The 23,842-nt window shown below is 41.1% G+C and overlaps 1 protein-coding gene across 7 annotated transcripts in view; it reads right to left on the bottom strand.

Annotated features, from left to right (window-relative positions):
• Positions 1 to 23,842, bottom strand: part of AIG1 (androgen induced 1) — a 255,537-nt gene that overhangs the window by 127,944 nt on the left and 103,751 nt on the right. Inside the window, exon 4 of one of the 7 annotated variants that reach the window (XM_047859701.1) lies at positions 20,511 to 20,543. The exons of the other annotated variants lie outside the window; for them this stretch is intronic. Coding sequence (XP_047715657.1) covers positions 20,526 to 20,543 — 18 coding nt within the window. The 3' untranslated portion in view covers positions 20,511 to 20,525. Of the gene's footprint in view, positions 1 to 20,510; positions 20,544 to 23,842 lie in introns of those variants that run through there. 7 annotated transcript variants of the gene reach the window in all.

The raw sequence follows: 23,842 nt of genomic DNA, 5'->3' as shown, positions 1-23,842 counted from the left end.
CATCCCCTATGTATAACACCCAGTGCTCATCCCAACAAGTGTCCTCCTGGATGCCCCTCTCCCATTTAGTTCATCCTCCCACCCAACACCCCTCCAGCAACCCTCAGTTTGTTCTCTGTATTTAAGAGTCTCTTATGTTTTGTCCCCCTCCTTGTTTTAATATTTTTGCTTTCCTTCCTTTATGTTAATCTGTTTTGTATCTTAAAGTCCACATATGAGTGAAGTTATGTGATATTTGTCTTTCTCTGACTAATTTTGCTTAGTATAATACACTCTAGTTCTAACCATGTTGTTGCAAATGGCAAGATTTCATTCTTTAATTGCCGAGTAATACTGCATTGTGTAGATATAGATATAGATATATAGATATAGATATAGATATCTTCTTTATCCATTCATCCATTGATGGACATTTGGGCTCTTTCCATACTTTGGCTATTGTTGATAGTGCTGCTATAAACATTGGGGTGCATGTGCCCCTTCGAAACAGCACACCTATATCCTTTGGATAAATAACTAGCAGTGCAATTGCTGGGTCACAGGGTAGTTCTATTTTTAATTTTTTGAGGAACCTTCATACTGTTTTCCAGAGTGGCTGCACCAGTTGGCATTCCCACCAGCAAGGCAAAAGAGATCCTCTTTCTCTGCATCCTTGTCAACATCTGTTGTTGCCCGAGTTGTTAACGTTAGCGATTTCGACAGGTGTAAGGTGGTGTCTCATTATGGGTTTGATTTGTATTTCCCAGATGATGAGGGATGTTGAGAATTTTTTCACATGTTCGTTGGAGCCATCTGGATGTCTTCTTTGGAAAAGTGTCTATTCATGTCTTTTGCCCATTTCGTCACTGGATTATTTGTCTTGGGTGTTGAGTTTGGTAAGTTCTTTATAGATTTTGGATATTATCCCTTTATCAGATATGTCATTTGCAAATATCTTCTCCCATTCCATCGGTTGCCTTTTAGTTTTGCTGATTGTTTCCTTCGCTGTGCAGGAGCTTTTTATTTTGATGAAGTCCCAGTAGTTCATTTTTGTTTTTGTTTCCCTTGCCTCTAGAGACATGTTGAGTAAGAAGTTGCTGTGGCCAAGATCAAAGAGATTTTTGCCTGCTTTCTCTTTGAGGATTTTGATGGCTTCCTGTCTTAAGTTTAGGTCTTTCACCCATTTTGAGTTTATTTTTGTGTATGGTCTAGGAAAGTGGTCCAGGTTCATTTTTCAGCATGTGGCTGTCCAGTTTTCCCAACCCCATCTGCTGAAGAAACTGCCTTTATTCCATTGGATATTCTTTCCTGATTTATCAAAGATTAGTTGGCCATATGTTGTGGGTCCTTGCTATAACAAACTACCACAAACATGGTAGCTTAAAACCACACAAATTCCTTGAACAGTTTCTGGAGATCAGGTGTCTGCCATGGGTCTCACTGGGCTAAAATCATGATGTTGTCAGGTCTACAGTCCTTCCTAATACTCTAAAGAAGAATATATTTTCTTGCCTTTTCCAGAATCTACAGAAGCTGTATTCCCTGGCTCATGGCCCTTTCCTCCATCTTCACAGCTAGCAGTGACCTGTTGAGTCTTTCTTTTCTTTTCTTTTCTTTTTTTTTCAAGTTTCTTTATTTATTTTGATATAGAAAGTGTGAGCAGGGGAGGGGCAGAGAAAGAGGGAGAGAGACAGATCCCAAGCAGGCTCTGCACTGTCAGCACACAGCCTGATGCGGGGCTCAAACCTACAAATGGTGAGATCATGTCCTGAGCCAAAATCAAGAGTTGGACACTTAACAGACCGAGCCACCCAGGCGCACTCCCTATGGAGCGTTCCTTATATCTCATCGCTCTGACATTGACTCTTCTGCCTCCCTCTTCCACATTTAAAGGACCTTGTGATCACACTGGGTCTAAATGGATACACCTGGATAATCTCTTTACCTGAAGATCAGCGGATTCTCAATGTGCAGTCCAGCTACATTCTTAACTCCGCCCCTCCGCTGTGTAACATAACATATTCATCAGTTTCAGGGATTAGGGTGTAGACTTCTCTGGGAGCCATCTGCCTGTCTACCACAATGATCTAAGAGGTACTATAATTTTAGCATCCTGTTCGCTACCTACATAGATGTTTAATAAATTCAATATTTAGGAAACACTTCAGAATTATAACATTTACTTCTTATTAAATCATTACAGCAAGAGCTGTGCTTTCTTTACTGAAGAATCAGTGAGGGGTGGAGTGGTTTCAGCCAACCTTCCAGGTAAACACAAAGTTATCTCAATGCAGGGAGAGGCTCAGAGCCCATGCCACATGAGGCCCTGGAGGAGAAGCTCCTTGCATTTCACTGGCTTCTCCTTTGGGACTGGCTTTGGCTGGATCACTAGCGCAGGACCACGGGGGTGACCGTCCCTCCCCCTTAGCAGTGCCTCTGCCCGTGGCTTCCTGAGGGCTCCACCACCTTGATTTCTGTTGGCTGCAGCAGTTTTCTTGAATTATAAAATGGAGGGGTTTTTTGTTGTTGTTGTTTTGTATGTTTGTTTTAAGACCCTAAAATAAAGAAACTGAATTTCAGAATAGCTGGGGGAAATATCTGAAATGGTTGAGAAGGTTTTTTGACTGGTGAATGAGAGATCAGAGTTTTATGGGGCTTTCATGCAGTATGAATATGGAGAGTTTAATTTTTAATTTCTGCAGTGTTGCTCGGGTTTATGATGCCACTATTTTGCTGGATGCAACCGAAGCACACTGTTTTTCCTCCTCACTAAATTACAGCCTTCTGTTCCTCAAAACGTCTCCTAAGAATTAAGCCTTGACAGTCTAACAAGACCTTGCATCACTGGCCCTTCCGACCCCCCGATTATATAACACAGTTGGCTGCTTATGTGTCACTTTGCTTCTTCTGTCTGTATCCATTTTTTCACTCTGGATTCATGGCTGTGTTCTCCATGCAACTGAGAGCTCTCAGCATGAAGGGGGGAAGTGGCCCACAGCTCTTATTTCGCTTGTACTTCTGCACAATGGCTACAAAGTTCTGTGGCCGAAAGTTCCCGAATTTGATTGTCTTCATGAAGGGTGTTGCTTGAAAAGGCTGCAGAAAAATATTAATTTTATTTCCTAGCTAGGAAATAAATTTACCCGCACAACCCAACACAGGCCAGGCCCACCAGAAAGGTTTGGGAATTCGATTTGCAGAGAAGATTGCTAATGCCAAGCCACATTTGAGCACTTGAGAAGGTCAGCCCTACTCACATGAAGGTAAAAAGCTGGGCAGTGTCTTCCTCAGCATGCTTTCTCCAGATGTCATTCTCATCTCACACTACACTGACTTAGATCTAATTAGAAATTACCATTCGCACAGGCATTTTGATTTCTTTATAGAACGGCCACTGAAATCTCTGACCTAGATGGTTAAAGCAAATCTGAAATATCTTAAATTAAAGACATGCCTCTACCAACTGCAGTTCCAAGAGGGAAGAATCTTTTGGGTAAAATAAAAACGTTACATTTATGCTTAGCAAAAGGAGCTGTGAAAAACTGGAAATTTATTTTCTGTTTCCTCTCTATTTTTTCATGAAACCCATCCTAAGGATTGAATAACAGCACGATCTCATTGATTGTATGCTCTGCTCCCTTTGGGATTTGAGAGGAGGGAAGATCCTACCTTCTACGGCTCAGAAGGTGAACTGTGTGAGTTTTTATTCTGCTGGAGAAGTCCAAAAAACTGGTCACACCTCAGCTTTACCGACAGCTCCTTGGCCAATTACACTGTGTTTATAACACAGATTGGAAGTGCTTGTGTGTGTGTGTGTGTGTGTGTGTGTGTGTGTGTTGTAATGGTTACAGGAAATCTAAATTGAAACTTTGCTACATGTAGCTATAATGTTCACTTAGATAATTGCTTTTTTGTAAACATAGTTTCTTACAAAGTCTCAGCTTGCTGCTATGGAAGCAATGACATTAACAGAAATAACACTGGTGCCACAAATCTTCAGGGATTTTTTTTTTTTAATGGAAAGGAAAATTCTAAAACTAAAAATATACTTTTTATTTGCAACTATGGGAATACAAACACCAGAAAAACACAAGAGGACTGCATAATTGGGACATGGGAGGTATGCTATCTGGCAGTTTTAGGGCAAGGGCAGTCATGGGATGGAATCTAAGTCTTAGGTCATTACAACTTGGTCAAAAAAGAAAAAAAAAATCTGCATTCACAAAAGAGATGATGTCTGGGAGGGAGTGACAGCTTCCCCAACTTGTTCCACCACACGCCCCTTCGTATTACCCTTATGGGGTACAGGGTGCTCACCCTAACACCTCCTGAGTTTATAGTGCTTATGACCTCATGCGCCTTGTCCCTTTAGCATACAGTTTTTAAAGTATATTTATTTATTTTCAGAGAGAGAGTGTGTATGTGTGTGTGCATGAGTGGGGGGAGCACAGAGAGAGAGAGAGAGAGAGAGAGAGAGAGAGAGAATCCCAAGCAGGCCCCATGCTGCCAGGGTAGAGCCCGACATGGGGCTCGATCTCATGAAGTGGGAGATCATGACCCGAGCTGAAATCAAGAGTCTGACGCTCAACTGACTGAGGCACCCAGGTGCCCCAGCATGGAATTTTTTAACTCAGATAACCACCTACTGCAGAGAAACTATCCCTTAATTCGTTAATTGTTAATCTTAATTGATATTGATTTTGCAGAATCCATGAAAAAATGTCCAAATCTAAAAGTATTGAAATCTAAAAGAAATACCCTCTTCTTTATTTCAACTGTGAACATCAACACCAGTTGGATTTGAAGGCATCTTACTAAGATCAGGTCCAGCTCATTTAAATTGGCCTCTATTAGCAAAGACAATGGAATGGTTTTCTCCATGCTTGAACTTAGTGATCTTACGACTATAACTATAAAGTACTTACATCAAAATGTTGATTCCTAAAACTGGATTATAGAAAAATTTTCTTCCCATTAAGGATCACTGTATTTTTATTTATTTTTTGTCTTTACATCTTTTGCTTTCTTCTGGATCTTAAAAGTTTTAGGGGGTTATAAAGAGAAATGTCACTTTCTATATTTTAAATCCACTGTAAGGCTAAGAGAAGTTTACACTTAAAAAGCAAAAACTTGCCTGGGTTTCTCTTATCAAATAGATATTTGCCGACAACAATTCCCCTGGAAACTGGGGAAGAGGCGAACAGGATTCATGCCCTCTGATAGCAGGCTGAAGTCCCGTCTTCACTTACAAAGTTGGATATATTCTATCAAGATTGTTTTTATTCCATTAAATTTTACCTCAGCTAATTGATTTAGCAAAATAGGATTCCAGATTTTTGTAAGAGGGAAAATATGACAGTTAAAGATTGAAAACTACCTTGAGAAAGGGAAAAAAATAGTTGTTACTTAAAATAGGTCCAGAATGACCCTGTGCCAGACTTACATCAGCGCCGTGCTGAAGAAAGTTCTATTTACAATGGATGGTGAAGAATTCAATTTTAATTTTTGCAGCTTGAGCCATGTCACATATGTGTCTATGTCAGCTTTCCCTGAAGTCTGGATCTGACAATCTGACTGAATCAACACTGGACTGTTAAGAAACAAAAATAAAAGGCAACGTTGTGGCACAACACAGTCAGATATCTGGGTCATTGAAAAGATTCAATAGATGAATAGATATAGACAATGACTAATGATTTACAGGAATGAAATTATAGAACAATTACAGTGTATTTCCATTGGCAAGCTTATCAAAAGTTGATTCTTCAAGTACTTTCGCTATCCATAAATTCTCATGGTTGATGGGTTTTTTTTTCTTTTTTTTTGCCCTGGAATCTGTAGTTTATTAAAAACTTTAGTTTGGGGAATTTTTTTGCTGCTGGCAGAAGAATGCATGCATGCCCTGGGGTGTTATAACAGCACATTAATGCAACATTACATTAATCAATGGCACCACAGACATATACTATTTTAAAAAGAAGACAACTACAAAATCCACATGTGTGTTGTCTGGGCAAGTGAGATTCTGACTTGGCAAAACGTCACATTCCAAGTTCAGCCATCCTGAAATAAATCCAATTTGTACACTTTACATCAACAACAGAAAACACTGATTGAGCAAAGGTAAGGTATTTATGCATCCATCATTTATCACCGGAATAGATAATGCAAAAAGAATGAGACCTAGTGCCAAAGAGAAACATTCCTTTAAAGTTAATTAGTAAGCTTCTAAAGATACTTATCAAAAGGGTAATCCAGGGAGACCTGCGTCGATCAAGCCAATCCAACAGCTCTGTGCATACAACAGGAGCCAAGCCACAACCACTACAGCTTTGAATACCTGCCAGAATGTCACCCTTATGTGGCTCTGTGTTTTTATCCACAAGAGGCTTGAAGGAGATTATCTGGATCATTTGTAGCAAGCGGATTTCACATTTTGCCACGCAGGCTCGGGTTCATGGCTGGTCTGCTCAATCCTTTAAGTGTGGACCAGGAATGAAGTCACACGTGAGCTCATTTTCCAAGGAGACCAATCTACCTGCCCCATGGCTCTGGAGACTAGGACACTGGTTCACGGGGCACATGAAAAGCACTGAAACTCTGAACCGAAGATCTTGTAGTGACTTCGGACTAAAGTCTGTGTGAGGCATGCCTCGCGTGAAGGCAGTGAAGATACACTGTCGGAATGAGGAAGCAACTCAGAGGTAAAATATATGGACAGTGGGTGGGCAGCCTAATTTCCATTATGTGAGGTTCTCCTTCCACTAGACAGCCTTGGATTACTTGAACTCTCTGAAAATAACGCCTTCCGCTTTCTCTTATTTTCACCTTAAAGTCTATCTCTTCTCTCTGGAACCCTTTTTCTTTGTTCTTATCTCCAGGGCAGACATGTTTCTTCACCATTCTAAGGAATCCTTCACCCTTGCTCTCAACTTGGACTCCCCACATTGTTCAGAATCTTGTTCCATCCACTGTTTCTATGGGAGATTAAAGATGGCTATAAATTCTTCGTTGTTCCTCTTACTGAGAGATGGAATCAAGGTCCCTTCCCCTTGAATCTGACCTTGCCTTATGGACTTGATTGACTGATAGCATGCAGAGGGAAGTGACCCTCTGGGTTTTTGAAGCTAGGCCTTAAGAAGTCTTGCAATTTTGCCCAGACTTCCTGGAACACTTCTTTGGGAGCTATGAGTGGCCATATAAGAAGCTGGACTACCTGAAGAGATTGGCGAGGCCAAAAACAGGTGCTCTGGTCAACTGCTCCAGCTCAATACTACTGTCCAGCCATCCTTATCGAGGCACAAGACATGTTGGCTAAAGACCACTGAGCAGTAGAGCACTTCACTTCACAGAGTAAAGACCACTCTGTTGATACCATGTGGAAAAGTCACCCAGCTAAGCACTGCCTCAATTTCAGATCTACAAAATCCTGATACGGTACAGTTGTTGTTCTTGAAAGTCACCAAGTGTTGGGGCAGGATGTCATGCAGCAATCGATGCTGGAACAGAACTCCCTTTTAATTTTTCCTTAAAAAAAAATCAATTCTTCATCTTCTACCTACAAAATCTGCTCAGTTCTTCCCAGTGTTAAAATCTTCCCTCAATCCCACCATGTAATACAATAAAGCTCTGCTTTCCTCAATGGTAACCATCTTCAAAAGACTAGTCTCTACCACTGCTTCCGTGTCCTCATTTCCCACTCTTTAAACACACAGCAATCTGGTGTTCACAATCTCCATTCTAAAGTGGCAGGATTTCAATGTTGGAAGGGACCTGAAAGGCCGCCTCATCCAGCCATATGTTCACTCCTAAATTCCCCTCCATAAGGTTCCTTCTTGGTAGTAGGCGTCTTGACGATGCTCTAACAACTCAAGGAATGTAGCACTTGGTGCCACCCAAGGATGCTCATTCTATCTTTGGATATCTGAGATTATGAGGAAGTTCTCTCTGATTCTGCACAGAATTCTGTCTCTGTAAATTTTCTATCCATCAGTCCTAGTTTTCTTGCTCCTAATTTTATAGAAAAAGCCTAACCTCTCCAATATGGAGACACTTAAAAGCATCCAGGTAGGACACGGATTAGGTGGTGGCAGTGGACCCGGAGAGAAGAGAATGTATCTGACATTTATTCAAGCTGAAGACATTTTAGTGTTACTGAAATCTGGATGCATCTTAAAATGGATGTGTGAAGTCACAGGGTGAACCTTACAGTCGCTTTTTATCTTTCTACAGTGTAATGTAACTTAAGTCTTGAGCTGCCATTCTATTTAGTTAAGGGAAATGTGGAGACAGTGGAGACAGAATGATAAAGCATAAATGGTGGCTTAGAGTATGGACTGTGAGGTCAGACTGGCTGCAGTATTCTCTGGCTATGTGACCTTGAGTGACTCAGCTACGAAAACTCCAGCCACTTTCGGGGAAACTCATTCATGTTCAGTTATTTCATAGTCAAACTCAGAACTCCAACAATCAAATTAGGGTTCTGCCCTTCCTTCTCTTTTTCCTGGGGTACCGTCTAAATTCTAAGAAGGCCCATATGTGTCATGGCATCAGGAAAAGCCATCTAGTCTGTTAGCCCCAAATCCTGCTAACCCTCCTGGGGACCCACACTGCTTTTGCTGCTGATGTTGCTTCTGTTTCCACAGCCTCCAGCACATGGAATCCACATCACATATGCTGATGGTGTCCCTTCTGCAGGACACCAAGGCCTTTGGGCGTCCCTCCCAGGGCAGCCTCTGGGGACACAGGCAATTTTAAGATGTTTTCCACGTACCCTGGATATCTCAACCAGTCATTGCTGCTTTTCCAACCCACCATCATGCTGCTACAAGATTTCCCTATTAGGCGTGGCTTCTACCGGAGTGACGACTGGACTCAAATCCTGGTCCTCTGGGATTTCCCCAAACGGTTCTGGGGTTTCTGTTCCTTCCCATCTCCAGGCGCCAGGGCACGGCATACCTTCTCAGGGTACTTTGGCATCTCGACTGCAGATCCTTCCCCTACCAGAAGCTAAAATGTCCTCTCTTGGGGAACAAGATGCATCTCAGACTTCACCCTTCCTTCTCTTCAATTATATTAAATTATCAGGCTTTGGCTCTTGATAGGCAAAGCAAACTTTGAAGCCAGTTTTTAAAGTTTTATATTTTTAAAAATTCTGTCTTGTAATTAACAAAACAGAACAGAAGAAAATAAAAACCAACCGTGGCTCCAGATGAGCTGTTTGGAGTCACGTGGCCCAAGTGTAGCAGTCAATAGCCAAAAATTTGCCTCTTTGCTTTCTGCAATTAGTTTGTCCCTTTAGCTAAAAACCTCAGAGATCTGAGGTAAAAAAAAAATTACCAAGACGGAGAAAACATAGCATTTTAAAAGTCAGTCCCATTATAACTACACTTGATTTGGTAGTGCTTACTTTGTTCCCAAAAGCTGTAATTAAATTAAGTCGATGATACATCTTACATGAGTGGCACAATAGGAGTGAGGGGAGGAAGTAATTCAGAGGTAGTTTCTACGCAACTTGTTATGATGGAGTGGTGAAGAGGGCACAAGCCAGAAATGAGTAACCTAGATTTAAATCCTAGATGTCCTAGAGCAATTTACTAACTTCCTACACCTCAGCCCCTCGTCTGTTAAATACTGATAGTAATAACAATGAACTCATAGGATGTTATGAGGATCACAAGAGTTCATTCGTGGAGAACATTAAGGCGGCATCTGGCACAAAGTAGATAATTAAGTAGCATTAGTTACTGTCCTGTGTTGGATGTGGAGAGAGGTATAGAACAGAGGGAAAGACAACTCTACTGGTCAGATTTACAACTAACTTGTTAGTCCTGAGCTGGAACTAGAAGCATGTTCTCTTTCCTCCAAATCATTACGCCCGTCCGTGGAGAGCCTAGACTCACAAGACATGGATAAAATGCAAACCCTCCTTAATTACATCCTCTTGAAACCTAGTGGGATGGAAAGTGTCCCCAGCTCCTCACCAAAGAGGAGAAGTAAGGTTACTGGTTTTCAGCACTCCAGGCAGAGCAGAGGGTAGGGGAGAGGTCCACAGCCAATGGATTTCTACTCGGATTGAGAGAAAAGCAGCATCCGCATCTCTCAAATGATGTGTGGGGTCCCCTCTACTTATGGAGCCTCTGGGGCTAGTCCTGACTATAACCAACTCACAAAATCCTTTGTAATATATAGCTTAAAGTCAACCACATATTTAAATTTATGGTTTGCAGTGGTGCCTAAATCAAACTGCTCCATTGCAATGAAGTTATGTGGGAAAGCTTTATTTTTATGGCTAACACACTTCAGTTACTTGAGGGAACAGTCTAAGGACCAAAAGACATTTCATAATGAAGCAGTATTTGCTTGGGCTTCTTAGTGGAATTGTCCTGTGGACCTTTTGCAAATAAAATGATTCACTTTATGGGCTGGAGTAGCAAGGTGGATGGTTGTGACATTTACTGAGATGGAGAACAGGGAGGAAGGTAGGAGTAGTCCAAATTTCAGTTTTGGATGTGTTACATACAAAATACGTAGGAGAAATGTGAGTGGAGGCATTAGGCAGGTCTAGAACTCAAATGAGATATAAAAATGGGAGTTTCGTTGACTTTTGTTAGGAGAAAGCAAAGAACAGGAAAAATGCCTCCAGGAGAGATTGTAGGAAGAAAAGAAAATCCAGTATTGGTCCCAAGACACCACAATATGTAAACATTGAGGAGAGGAGGAGCCTGCGGAGAAAATGAGAAGCAACAGCCAGGAGAAAACCAGAAGCCAAGAAGAGAGAGTGCCAAGGAAGTACAAGTGGCTAGCTGGGTAAAATACTGCTCAGAGAGTTGAGGAAAGTGAGGAATCAAATGTGGCCATGGACTTGGTCAATGGGAGGTGAGTGCAAACTCTCATGTTGAACTGAAAGCAGTTTCAATGGAGGGGTGAGGCAGGATTCTGATTCAGAGTAAGTTACAGAGTGAAGAAGGGTCAGGCAGTGGAGACAATCTGTATAGACAATTCTGGAGAAGCTCAGGCTGAAGGAGGAGGAGAGAGAAAGCAGAGATAAGAAGCTCTGTGATCGTACAGAGTGCCGAGAATTCAGTAGACGGGCAGGGACAGGGAGACGGATGTTGTCATATCAGGGACTCATGTCGTCTTTAACATCACCTGAAACCATCCTGCCATTTTCACACTGATGTTGTTGTCGTGATCCTCTACTCTAATAAAAACGGCCTTTAAAAAGTGTTTTCTCTATTCTCCTCAGCAGTGAATTCATCATCTTATCTATGCTTCAACTAGGAATTTATGCAGCTGACTACCCACACTGATGTCTCTGTGCTCCAACACCACATCTGGACACGGGCATCTCATGTGGCATCTCAGCAGTGTCTCAAAAACAACATGTTCCTATAAAGAGCAGGCATTTTCTCCGCCAGGTCCTCTTTGCTCCCCTATTTCCTTTCATGGAGCATCCAGACACTCACTCTCAAAACCCTATTTTCCTTTTCAGTCATCGGGAAACTGCCTCATATTCCCTGGCTTGGAGACTTTCTCTTGGTGATCGCCTGCCCAGACTGCCTTCCTCACCACTTCCATCTGTCAAAAACCTACCCATCCTTTAAAGCCACAAAATTCTGCCGATCCTTCCAATTTGGTGGGATCTTCCCGACAGTGAAGCCTTCTTGTGTACCTCTCTTCAATTAGATTTACTTGAGGGATTGATTGTCTTATCTGCCTGATTAGACTTTAAACTTCATGAGCAGGGGCCTTATCTTACTCATTTTTGCATTGCTTGCATCACCAGATACAACAGGCACTCAGCAAGGTTTTGTTGAACTGGCTTAAAAGTAAATTAATGAATTCTCTAGATGAAATGAGTTATTTCCAGTTGTATGCATGCGAATAAATAATATGCTGGAAACTTAAGAATGCACTCAACTGGAGGACAGAAATGAGTTCATATGAACATCAGAGCACTGCCAAAAATCGCTTTTCTTTCCTGGAACAAGTATTTATGTAACTTTTTATTATGGTATGGAATATTTCAAATATACCTAAAAGTAGAAAGAATAGCATTATGAACCCCCATGAATTATTAGCCAGTTACAAAAACTCACAATATTTTCCCAATCTAATTTTGTCTATTTATCAACCCCGTCCCATTTTTTTTTTTTCCTGGAGTGTTTTAAAGCAAACTCCAGACATCATATCATTTCACTTACATACCCCTCAGCAAATATCTCTACCAGATGAAGTTTTGTTTTATAATTTAACCACATGTCAGACCTAATGAAATGAATTCTAATTACTTAATATGATTTAATATCTAGTTTTTTGTTCATATGTCTTCAATTTGTTGCAATCATTTTATTCAGAGAATGCTTAATTTAATACTTATAGCCCATTTTAAGGCAATTTAGTGGTAGGCATTAACTCTTGATTCTTTTAGCATATGTGCTGGAAGAGGTTAAGGAAAAAGGAGATACTCAATTTTTGAATTACTTAGTTTCCTTGATTCATTTCCTTTCCTCTTCAGCTACTGCTGCTTTGGATCTTTTTCATTCTCATGTTTACGAAAACATGAGAAGGAAAAGAAAGGGTGACAGAGGCTACTGTCTATTTGTCCCCCCATATCTTTTGTCTCCTTTCTCTAGAAGAATACAGTATCGGCACAAGGCTAAAGACGACTATTTCCTAGACCCTCTTGCAGTTAGATAGCCACAAGACCATGCGACTTTTTGAGCAAAAGTGATTGTGTGGAATTTCTGGGTCATGCCTTTCACTGGAAAGATGTGTGCTGTCTCCTCTCTTACACCCCCTTCGTCATGGCTTAAGTGCAGATGTGGTGTGGTAAGCCATCTGCCACCACAGATGATGAACAACCTTAGAGGATGCAGAAGCAACCAAATGAAAGAGCTTGGGCCCTGGTTGACCTCATCAGGAAGAGTTGGCCTGCCAACCTGCAGACCACCAGTTTTAAACTACTGTTATTTTGGTATCTGTTACAACAGCTGTTCTGATATCTTAATTACGTTAGAAGGTAAAACTCAACAATGTCCGTATTATAAATCGAACGGAAGCTTTCTAAAAATCTAATGAGAGTTTCTGTTTCCTACATCACAGTCAAATGTTCTCTGCATATGTTTCCAGTTATTACTAGCTATCATTCTGTCTTGGAGCATGATAATCAACTGACCTTAGTTAACTGATTGTATACCACGACAAGCAGCAAAGTAGAAAGACTGGCTAGATTTGGTTCCAGGCAAACTTATTTGAATCCTCCCTTGCCACTCCCTAGCTATGAAGAAGTTACTAGAACCACACCACACTTTAAATACCTGTAAAGTGGGAATAACAGAGCTCCTTAGAAGATTAATTAGGGAGAATAAATAAGTTTGTGTATATCAGAGGAGCAAACACAGTACTTGGCACGAAGAAGTATCCAGAAAAGGTTAATTTCGTTTCCTTTGGTTCCCTGTATATGTAAGTCACAAGGGTCTGATGATATTTTCTGATAAGCTACTACTGCCATAGCCGTTCAGGTCTCTGGCACTTGTCGGAACCAGCAAAATTTACTGGACACTGCGTAGGAGCCCTGGGATTTATAATGCCGGTCTCTTCTTAAAGGTTGTGAGAGAAACCGTAGAAAACACTGGCGAATGAAAACCTTCTCCCAAGGATTATATGGCTGCTTAGAAAGGATGTTGATAAGCGGTGTCTTAGCGAGGGTAACACTAGCCGATAGAGCACACTACTCTCTCATCTCAGACAACAGAGGTTCCTAGAGCATGAGGCTCTGCTCCATCCAGTTACCCAAGGGTCCAGACTGGCAGAGTCACCGACCAGCCTGAAAACATGGGATGGGAGGATTATGTGGGTGGTGTTTACAGGCCAGGCCAGGAAGTGATTTCATAACTTCCACTCACATTCCACTGTCCACAAGTTTAATGTTGAGACCTAACTGCGAGGGATGCTGGCAAATATGGTCTGGTGAGCACCCAGGAAGGAGAGAAAGAAATGTGGGGATCAGCTAGCAGCATCTGCCAAAAGCAGTTATCCTGAAAGACTTTACTGAACTATTTTATTTAGCTTCAACTTGAGTACTGGGAGAGTAGACTTAGAAACACTGGGCCAAAACCTCTATTAGCGATGTCTCTCAAAAATCCTTGTATGATACAAGAAATGAATTTAGGGAAGATAAGTTTTTAAAGAATTGACCAGACACATATCTCCCGAATGCTCCAAAGCGACGTCAGTAAGTAGAAACAATCACTTAAAAAAATGTTTTAATGGCAGAAAACCCAAATTATTTTAGCTAGGAAAAGACTCAAGCGTTGGATCATTTTCCTCTAGGAAAAAAAAAAAAAAAGCACTTTTGATTAGGGAAGGATCTGAACTTCTAAGGGATTCTCAAGAGTCATTAACTTCATGTTGTCTTTTCCTAAACAATGGTGTCCTAGTTGCTGGACCAACAGCACACAGGTGGCCCAGAAACCACACATTGTCACAGCCCTGGTGAGAGTCTCTGAGACACGGGGCAAAACCTGTAAAGAGGCTGCAGACGATTGTGTTTCATTATAATGATATTTCCAGAAATAAAGGGAATTACACATTAATAAAGCAATAAAATTCTCAGGGTAACCATGACAACTGCTGCAAATTTAATAACATTTTATACACCTCAAGAGTTTTTTTCTTTCTCATTTTTTTTTTAATTGCCAGAAAGATCAGAGAAATTCCGAGAAGGAGCTGAGAAGCACTGTCTCATCTAGTACCCTCACACTTGCAAAGATGTCACCGCACGCTCGGTTCATGATCATATCGACTTCGCAGCAGCCTCTGGAAACACCCCCCCACCCCGGTTCCCGCATGCATTTATCTTGAAAGATGGTCACAGACTGGAGCCCGCAGTTCAGTGTCTTTGAATGATATCTGGTCAGAGAACTAGTTCCCCAAGTCAAGTCCAATTTCATTTGTTTTCTAAAGTAGAATTTTCGCCAGAGCAAATGGTTCTAATGCATGTCTACAGAAATTCCCAAAGCTTCCTAAATATCTCAATCAGATTTTAGAACATTTTATCTATTTTCTTTTTTAAAGATTTTATTTTTAAGTAATCTCTACACCCAACATGGGGCTTGAACTCACAACCCTGAGATCACGAGTCGCACACTCTACCGACCGAGCCAGCTGGTGCCTCTTAGGACATTTTAAACAAAGACATAATCTAAATTATGCAGGCTTTCAATTAATCATGTTTTTTTGTTTTTGTTTTGCTTTTGTTGTGCTGACAAATCAAAAGTCACGAATGGGAAGGATTATTTTAAAGGTGTCTTCCTCCTCTTTCAAGAAGTACACAGGGGCAGCTGGGTGGCTCAGTTGGTTAAGTGATTGACTTTGGCTCAGGTCATGATCTCACGGTTCGTGGGTTTGAGCCCTGCGCCAGGCTCTGTGCTTACAGCTCAGAGCCTGGAGCCTGCTTCAGATTCTGTGGCTCCCTCTCTCTCTGCCCCTCCCTTGCTCACACTCTGTGCATCTCTCTCTCAAAAATAAATGTTAAAAAAAATTTTTTTTTTAAGTGCACAAACAAGTTACTTCTTTTTTTAATCCATCTTTCTGCATATTCCCCTATGATCTGCCCTTATTATGTACAGATTAACGTTCAGATCAATATAGGAAACTTATTCCAGGTGACAGTACATTAAGTGGCAGAACACCAGAAGCCATTCTTGTGTAGCTGGGGAAGCTTCCAACCCTGCTAAGGGCATATGTCAGAAATAGTGCCTCTGTCCCTGGGAGAAAATGAGGTTCACAAGGAAAATTGCCTACGCCTCAACTGCAACATTCAATCTACCCTTGTTTGTGACTCAAGGGAAAGATGAACTGGTCCATCTTCCTCCACCTCAAAACTGCCACATTCAGGAAATTTTGTTAGTGCTTCTTGCTGTTCAGGCAGGCTCTTCTTTCCCTATGGCTTGTTGCCTTATAGTCACTTTGCTGCTCCTTGGTACCCGTGCCAGTCACTGTCCTTGTGTGATGGCACCAACGTGTGGCCCAGTACGTTCCTTCTTCCCAAAGTGCTTTCCTCTGGGCTCCTCCACCTGCTTTTTCCCTGGGCTGGTGTCCCACACCCATGACGTCCTTCTCAGTCTTCTCCCTGCAAGGTGGGCAGTGACCAAGCCTCTATTCCCAGCCTTCTCCTCCCTCTTAAACCCAGGCTGTCCCTGTCATTTCTTCCCCCTCAACCCCAAGGCAGGAAGCCTTCTAAAATGCTGCTCTGACCCCACTTCACCTCTGCTTAAAATCCTTCAACAACCCCCCAAAGTTAGCAGTATCGCCTTCTGTCTCCTTGGCCGGGGCACCAAGAGCTTCTGGCTTGGCCCTGAGTCACGGCCAAGTGTCACTGCCTCCAGGCACCTCTTCTGTAGTGGGGTCACACTTTATGCAAGTTTGTCAAACATATGGTGGTGTTTCCTGCCTCTGTTTATACTGTTCCTCCACCTGGGCTGCCTTTCCTTCCTTTTCCTGTCTAATATGTAAATCGGATCCTCTCCCTCATGCAAACCTTTCCCATGCTTTATTGTTTCCGAAAGATAAAGCCTAAACTAGTTTTCGGTATGTAGGGCTCTCCAAGATCTCAGCCCCTGCTTCCTTCTCTAACTCCAGCTCTAGCTATGCCCCATCTTTGACTCCACTCCCAGGTAAGCCAGGTCTTTTGAGTCCCTACACTCAGCACGAATGGAAGTTCTTCCCCAAATCCTCACATCTGCTCTAAACTTCCAATTTCAGCTCCCCAAAAGTGGTCCCTGGAGCTCTTTCCCTCTTCACCCCTTCTTGGAACTTTAATGGTCTCTCCTTTGACTGGCTGTTCTTTCTTTCTTTTTTAAGGTTTATTTCTTTTTGGCAGAGAGAGAGAGAGAGAGAGAGAGAGAGAGAGAGAGAGAGAGAGCATATGACTCCTCCCTCCTGGTCAACAGAGCAGGAAGCGTAATTCCCTTATAAATCAAATGTGATTCTTCCCAGTCCTCTTCTGCATGTTACGGGTCATTCTTGAAGCAATTGATTTCTCTTACAGAATTCTTTCTCTTCCCCTACCTTGTTCTGCCATTTCTTGCCCACTTACCAAGAGAAACGTTATTTCCTTGCTTTTCCCTTTACTGCTTAAATTCTCTAACCCTCAGTTTCTACTTCTGTGAGATGGGAATGATAATAGAGTTGTGAGAATTAAGTAGACAATATCTAAAAGTACTTAGCACAGCAAGAGAGAGGAGTGTGGTGCATGTCTGCTGTGATCATGGTCCTTTATATTCCATTTAGGAGTGATACACAGAAGAAAATGCAAGAGATAAATCCTTATTAAGGAAAAGAAAAGTGGTAAGTCTTATGGTGCAATTAACATATAAAGCCAGAACCATCAACTTCTTTGTCCTCTCTAAAATAACCAGAATGGAGGCGCCTCGATGGCTCAGTCGGTTGAGCATCCAACTTTTGATTTCCACTCAGGTCATGATCTCATGGTTTGTGAGTTCGAGCCCTGCATTGGGCTCTGTGCTGCTGATGTGGAGTCTGCTTGGGATTTTCTCTCTCTCCCCCTCACTCTCTGCCTCTCCCCCAACTCTCTTTCTCAAAATTAATTAATTAATTAATTAATTAAATTAAGTAACCAGAACCAGTAAACTAAGTTAACTAACCATCAATCAATACTAAGTCATGTGGAGGACACAAAGAGAGCTTTGAGGAATTGACACTCTAGAAGTCATATCTATTTCTTTTCTATTTCTTCTATAATGTGTATTCTAGCTATTCCTCAAAAGGACACAGCAGCTTGTAGTAAAATGCTCAGGGTAAGTGGAAATCAAGAGAAAATGAAGAATCAGACCAAAAAAGTATGGTGTTTTGAAAAGGAGAGAAAACTGTGTTGGAAGCTGCAAATGAGCTGCCTTTTTTAAAAATTTTATTATTTCAACTTTATTCGGCCAATGTGCTCAATTCCGATGTTATGGTAGAAATGCCCTAAGAACCGTCAGCATTCGATTCAGCTCAAGCATCCTTGGCTGTCTCTTAGCCTAGAAATGGAGGGTCCTGGTTCTGCCTGATGCAGGCCGTGGGCCACACAGGAAGTCACAGAGCATAAAGGTACCTGGCTCCAGGAGCGAGGGGAGCTGCCCAGATCTGTCCTGGGTCTTAGCTGACAACTGTCCCTCATCCAGCTGTGACAGGGTTTATGCTCTGGCAGAGACCAGAAGTCCCTGTTTAACCAAACAATTCAAGAGACACTCAGTCACGGCAACACTGGCATGCCATGAGAGTGACCACATCCAGCCTGGCTTGGTCCCTCCCCACACAGGGAACAGGAGTGTCCAGGGAGGCCTGGCCAAGTGAGAATAGATATCCTGACATCCACAAATGTCTAAAAATCCCACAGATGGAGTTTTCAAATAAGTGATAGTATAAACCTCACAGAAAGGAGACATTGCCTGCGTGAGGTTCCAAAATGTTTTACTGAGCACTCTGGAGAAAGCCACATATGAAAAAGCACATCACAGTTAACAACAGAAAGATGGCCTGTGAAGATGGGCTAGCCTGGAGATGAATCCCTTTCCTAAAATTGAAAGGCAAAAAAAAAAAAAAAAAAAAAAAAAAAAAGATGGGTTTATTTTTAAGTTTTTATTCCAGTTAGTTAAAATATACTGTCTTATTTGTTTCAGGTATACAATATAGTGATGCAATACTCCCATACATCACCCTGTGCTCATCACAAGTACTTAACACAGTCCTTTTAATCCCCATCTATTTTACCCATCCCCCACCCACTTCCCCTCTGGTATTCATCAGTTTGTTCTCTATAATTAAGACTTGGCCTCTTGATTTGCCTCTCTCTCTCTTTTTTTTTTTCTCCTTTGCTTATTTGTTTTGTTTCTTAAATTCCACACGAGTGAAATCATACGGTATTTGTCTTCCTCTGACTGACTTATTTTACTTAGCATTATACTCTCTAGATCCCTCCATGTCGTTGCGAATGCCAAGATTTCATTCTTTTTTATGGCTGAATAATATTCCATTGTATACATATACTACTTCTTCTTGATCTCTTCATCAATTGATGGACACTTAGGCTGCTTCCATACCCTGGCTATCGCAAATAATGCTGCTATAAACACAAGTGTGCATGTATCCCATTGGATTAGTTTTTGTATTCTTTAAATAAATACCTAGCAATGCGATTGCTGGGTCATTGGGTAGTTCTATTTTTAACTTTTTGACAAACCACCATACTGTTTTCCACAGTGGTTGCACAAGTTTGCATTCCCACCAACAATGCGTGAGTATTTCTTAGTCACCACATCCCTGTTACTTTTAGCCATTCTGACAGGTGTGAGGTGAGATCGCATTTAGTTTTGATTTGCATTTCCCTGATGGTAAGTGATGAACGTCTTTTCATGTGTCTGTTGGCCATCCAGATGTCTTCTTTGGAGAAATATCTGTTCATGCCTTCTGCCCACTTTTATTGGATTATTTGTTTTTTAGGTGTTAACTTTTGTAAATTCTTTATATAGTTTGGATACTAACCCTTTCTTGTATATGTCATTTGCAAATATCTTCTCCCATTCCATAGGCTGTCTTTTAGGGTTTTTTTTTTTTTTTTATTGTTTCCTTTGCTGTGCAGAAGCTTTTTATTTGATGAAATCTCAATAGTTTATTTTTGCTTTTGTTTCCCTTGCCTCAGGAGACATACTTAGAAAAAGTTGCTAAGGCTAATGCCGAAGAGGTTACTGCCTGTGTTCTCTTCTAGGATTTTTATGGTTTTAGGTCTCACATTTAGGTCTGAAAAAGATGGGTTTAAATTTACATGTGTATTCGAATGAAGTGCTGCTTCAGAAAAATTTTCTGCATTTCAGACTGATGCCCCCTCCTTCTGGTGAGGATCTATGTAGTGCATGGGAACATTAAATGTGGCATCAGAGAAGTGGAAACAGCTCGCATTAACAAAAAGGAGCATGTCAGCATCAGGAAATACAACATTGTTTCCACTCTTAAATTCTAGATTACTGCATAGTAAATAAATACTTATAAAAAAATACTGAGTAAACTAATAGGAAATATCTCCAGAGTGATTTGCAAAACAGACAGTTCAGACTGGCAGAAAGTGCCTGGAGTCCTGGAGGCTTGATTTGTACACAGACCCTGTGCAGAGTGTTAGACCATCTTGGACACATTTTTAACTTCTGAGTCTCAGCTCCTCATGTGTGAAATAGTGGTAATAGTCCCTACCACTCAGGGTCACGCTGAAGAGAAAATGAGATAATGTAAGTAAGTGGCTGGCCATTGGCAGGTATTTAGCAAAGATTTGCCTTCCCATCCCCATGTGTAGCTTGTACAAACCTTCTTTCCTCCTTGTACAGATGTAGTATTTAACGCTCATATTATAATATTTCATAAACGTGGATGAATCGTAGGTCATCTACTTGCACTATTATTCGATTACTTCGCCCACTACATCATAAGCTCCACAGAGAGATGTTCTTCCTGTGTCCTTCCAGTGTAAGTGATGAGGAGCGTATCACTTATGGTACATGTGCCATCTGTATTTGTTGCAGGAAAGAAAGAAGACATTTCTTCAGTGAGGACTTATTAATATGGTCTAAGCGTGTTGCTTTTTGGTGACCAGCCTGAAGCACACGTGTGGCTTCAGAGACTCTCGGAAGAGGATGGTTGACTGGCGTTCTCGAATATCGACATTAGACGTTCTGAACGTCTGTGGGCTCTTCGGATTAAATCTGCTTTTCCCTCCAGCACCAGCATTCAAGTGAAAAGCTGTAAGTGACTCAAAAATTGATGTTCTTGCTTTAATGTTCTTTTGATCTACAAATTTTCAATCGTATAGTCTATTTATCACTGTAAAGGCACAGCCATTCAGTTTCAAAACAGAATGAGGACAGATTATGAGCTAGCCTCAAAAATTAATTACCGCTTATATAACAGAATTTTTGTGGTAAAATGTGTTCTCAGTTCCAAATGACTAGCTCGTGAATGAACTTTAAAAACCCAAACCATTTGGACTTCAGGGTTTTGTACAACACACTGATGAACTACTATGGAAGCCTTATAATGTCATTAATATAAAAAAAAATAGTCTAAAGTAAAATATCTTGTCTCTGTTTTTCCTTCCTTCTTTCCTCCCTCCCTGCCTCTCCCCTCCCCAAGTTTCCCAAACACACTTTAAAAAAAATCCCCTATATTCCAAGCTGCATTGGCAGAAGAAGCTCCAAAAAAGTGTTAAGACTGTGACTCACCTCATTGTAATTCTGCTTATAGAATTTATGGAAAAGGAATGAAATCCAAGAAAATAAAATAAAACTTTAAAAATCCCACTGATAAGCAAAAATCCTTTCTGTAGGAAATGGGGTTATATAAAAAGATTTATATTTTGTTTCATATAACTCAGAGGAAACCCATATCCCCTGTTAACTGCCACCTCTAATTAGTTACAGACCATTTAACTCCATAAATATTTTCAAGGATTAATGATAATTGACACATGTGCTACGCTTTTAATCTTTTAAGAAATGTTAATATTGATTCATTTTTCCTAGAATCTTGGGATGGCGCCAGTATTTTATCCCAGTCGAAAAAGAGGCAGAGATGCCACCTTGTAACCAACGCCTTAATGGTTAAGTCAGCCTGGTTATGCACATCTACCGAAGTCCGTCTCTTTACCATGCCCTCCATTCAGCTCAGCTCCGGGCACTGCCAGGGTGACTTCCCTCTTTGTGTTCTTCCATTAACCACTTTCACTGAATCCCAAGGAAGCTTAGAGAATAATGAATTCAAGGATTCTCAAACTTGGCTGTGCTTCAGAACACATTACAAAGAATGTAGATGGCGCACGGGCCCCATCCCGAACCGAATCCTAGGAACCTCTGAGCATGAGACTTGGGCCGACCAGCATTGACCAACTTTAGTGTAACTTTAATGGCATGGAAACAGGACAGCATTATTCAGACCTTTAACAAATGGAGTTGACATTTAAAGGAAGAAAGGAGTTTTTGATGGGGATCTGGAAAGGTCAATTTTATGTGTCAACCTGACTGGGCCACAGGGCCCTCAGGTATTTGGTTAAACATTATTCTGGATGTGTCTGTGAGGATGTTTCTGGATGAGATGAACACTTGAATCAATAGGCTGGGCAAAGCAGACTGTCCTCCCCAACGGGGGTGGGAGTCATGTAATTCACTGAAGGTCTAATTAGAATAACAGGATGAAGAAAGGAAAATTTGCTTTCTCTTCCTGACTGCCTTCAATCTAGGACATGGGTCTTCTCCTGCCTTTGGACTCAAACTTGGACTAGAACCTGGGCCATCAGCTTTCCTGCTCCTTAGGCCTTTGGACTGAAACTGTACCATTGGTTCTCCTGGGTCTCCAGCTTGTTGACTATAGATCTTGGGACTTCTCAGGCTCTATAATCATGTGAGCCAGTTCCCCATATGTACATACACACACACACACACACACACACACACACACACACACACACTCCTGATTCTGTCTCTTTGGAGAGCCCTGACTAATACAGGATCATATTTCTTTCACTTACGTGTACTAGTAGAAATATATATAAGGTACACAGACGATGTTTGAGATATCTTTTACAACAATTAGACAAGGAAGCAGAGGACAACATGCCAACAGTGTTAGAATAAAGGTTGAGCAAGTTTCTACCTGGGGCTTTGGAAAGAAGGCTCCTGTTCAATTGGGAGGAGCTGCGCATGGGTGCAGAGTGAAGTTATTCATAAGAAAATACTTTATTTTTAATTTTTTGAGAGAGGGAGGGAACCAAACCATAAGAGACTCTTAAAAACTGAGAATAAACTGAGGATTGATAGGGGATGGGAGGGAGGGGAAAGTGGGTGATGGGCATTGAGGAGGGCACCTGTTGGGATGAGCACTGGGTGTTGTATGGAAACCAATCTGACAATAAATTTAATATTAAAATAAGTAAATAAATGATAAAAAAAGAAAATACTTTACATTCTATTTACCTACACACAAATCATCTCGTATGATTCTAAAAAATAGGATGGTGAGACTGTGAATATAGTTTAAAGGTGAAGGTATTTTCTGTATTGAATAATGATAAGCTCCCGTATTTCTTCACATCTAAAATGTTTACTGAAAAGATAAAAGAAAAAGCATTATCAGGAAGAGAAAGGCAGCGCTGAGTGCCCAAGTCAGTAGGACACAAGGACACGAGGATTCTCAGGGCATCAAAAACTCATTGCCTGGACCTTGTGTTTTTAGTCCATCTCTTGGTTCCTGTGAGCTGTGATCTACGATATTACGTACCAGAAGTCATGATGTTCTTTCTGGTTGATGTGCCCTGCTGCATTTTCCTCTTTTTCTCACCCTTATTTAGTCTCTCTCTCCCTCTTTCATATTTTCTTTATTTAAGCAGTTGATAAGTGTTTTAGGAAATATTATAAAAATGTCATATTAACATGATGAGGCTCTAAACTAGGGATCAGGACTATTTAGGAAAATGTGTTCTCCAACAGAAACATTTAAAAGTGAAAAAAAGGTATGGAACTGAAATTTAAAGCAAATCACCCAAATACAGACAGATAAAGAAAACAGGGCAAGATAATGGCATCAATCTGAGCTACTCCTATGCCAGAACTTTTCAAGCAAACTTACCAAACATAAGCAACTGAGAAAGAAAAAATTTCACAAGTGAATAATATAGCATATAACCCTCAGCAAAATCTAATGAAAAATCACCAAGCTGGATTTCAATATAAATTGTTGCTTACAAAACCTGTTTTGCAAATATGTTACTGGTTTTAATGTAAGTTGCTGCATAAAACGTGAACAGTTTTACAACAGC

Source organism: Prionailurus viverrinus, chromosome B2 (genome assembly GCF_022837055.1).
Source record: "Prionailurus viverrinus isolate Anna chromosome B2, UM_Priviv_1.0, whole genome shotgun sequence".
NCBI classification, from domain to species: domain Eukaryota; kingdom Metazoa; phylum Chordata; class Mammalia; order Carnivora; family Felidae; genus Prionailurus; species Prionailurus viverrinus.
This window is presented reverse-complemented; position numbering and strand designations above follow the sequence as displayed.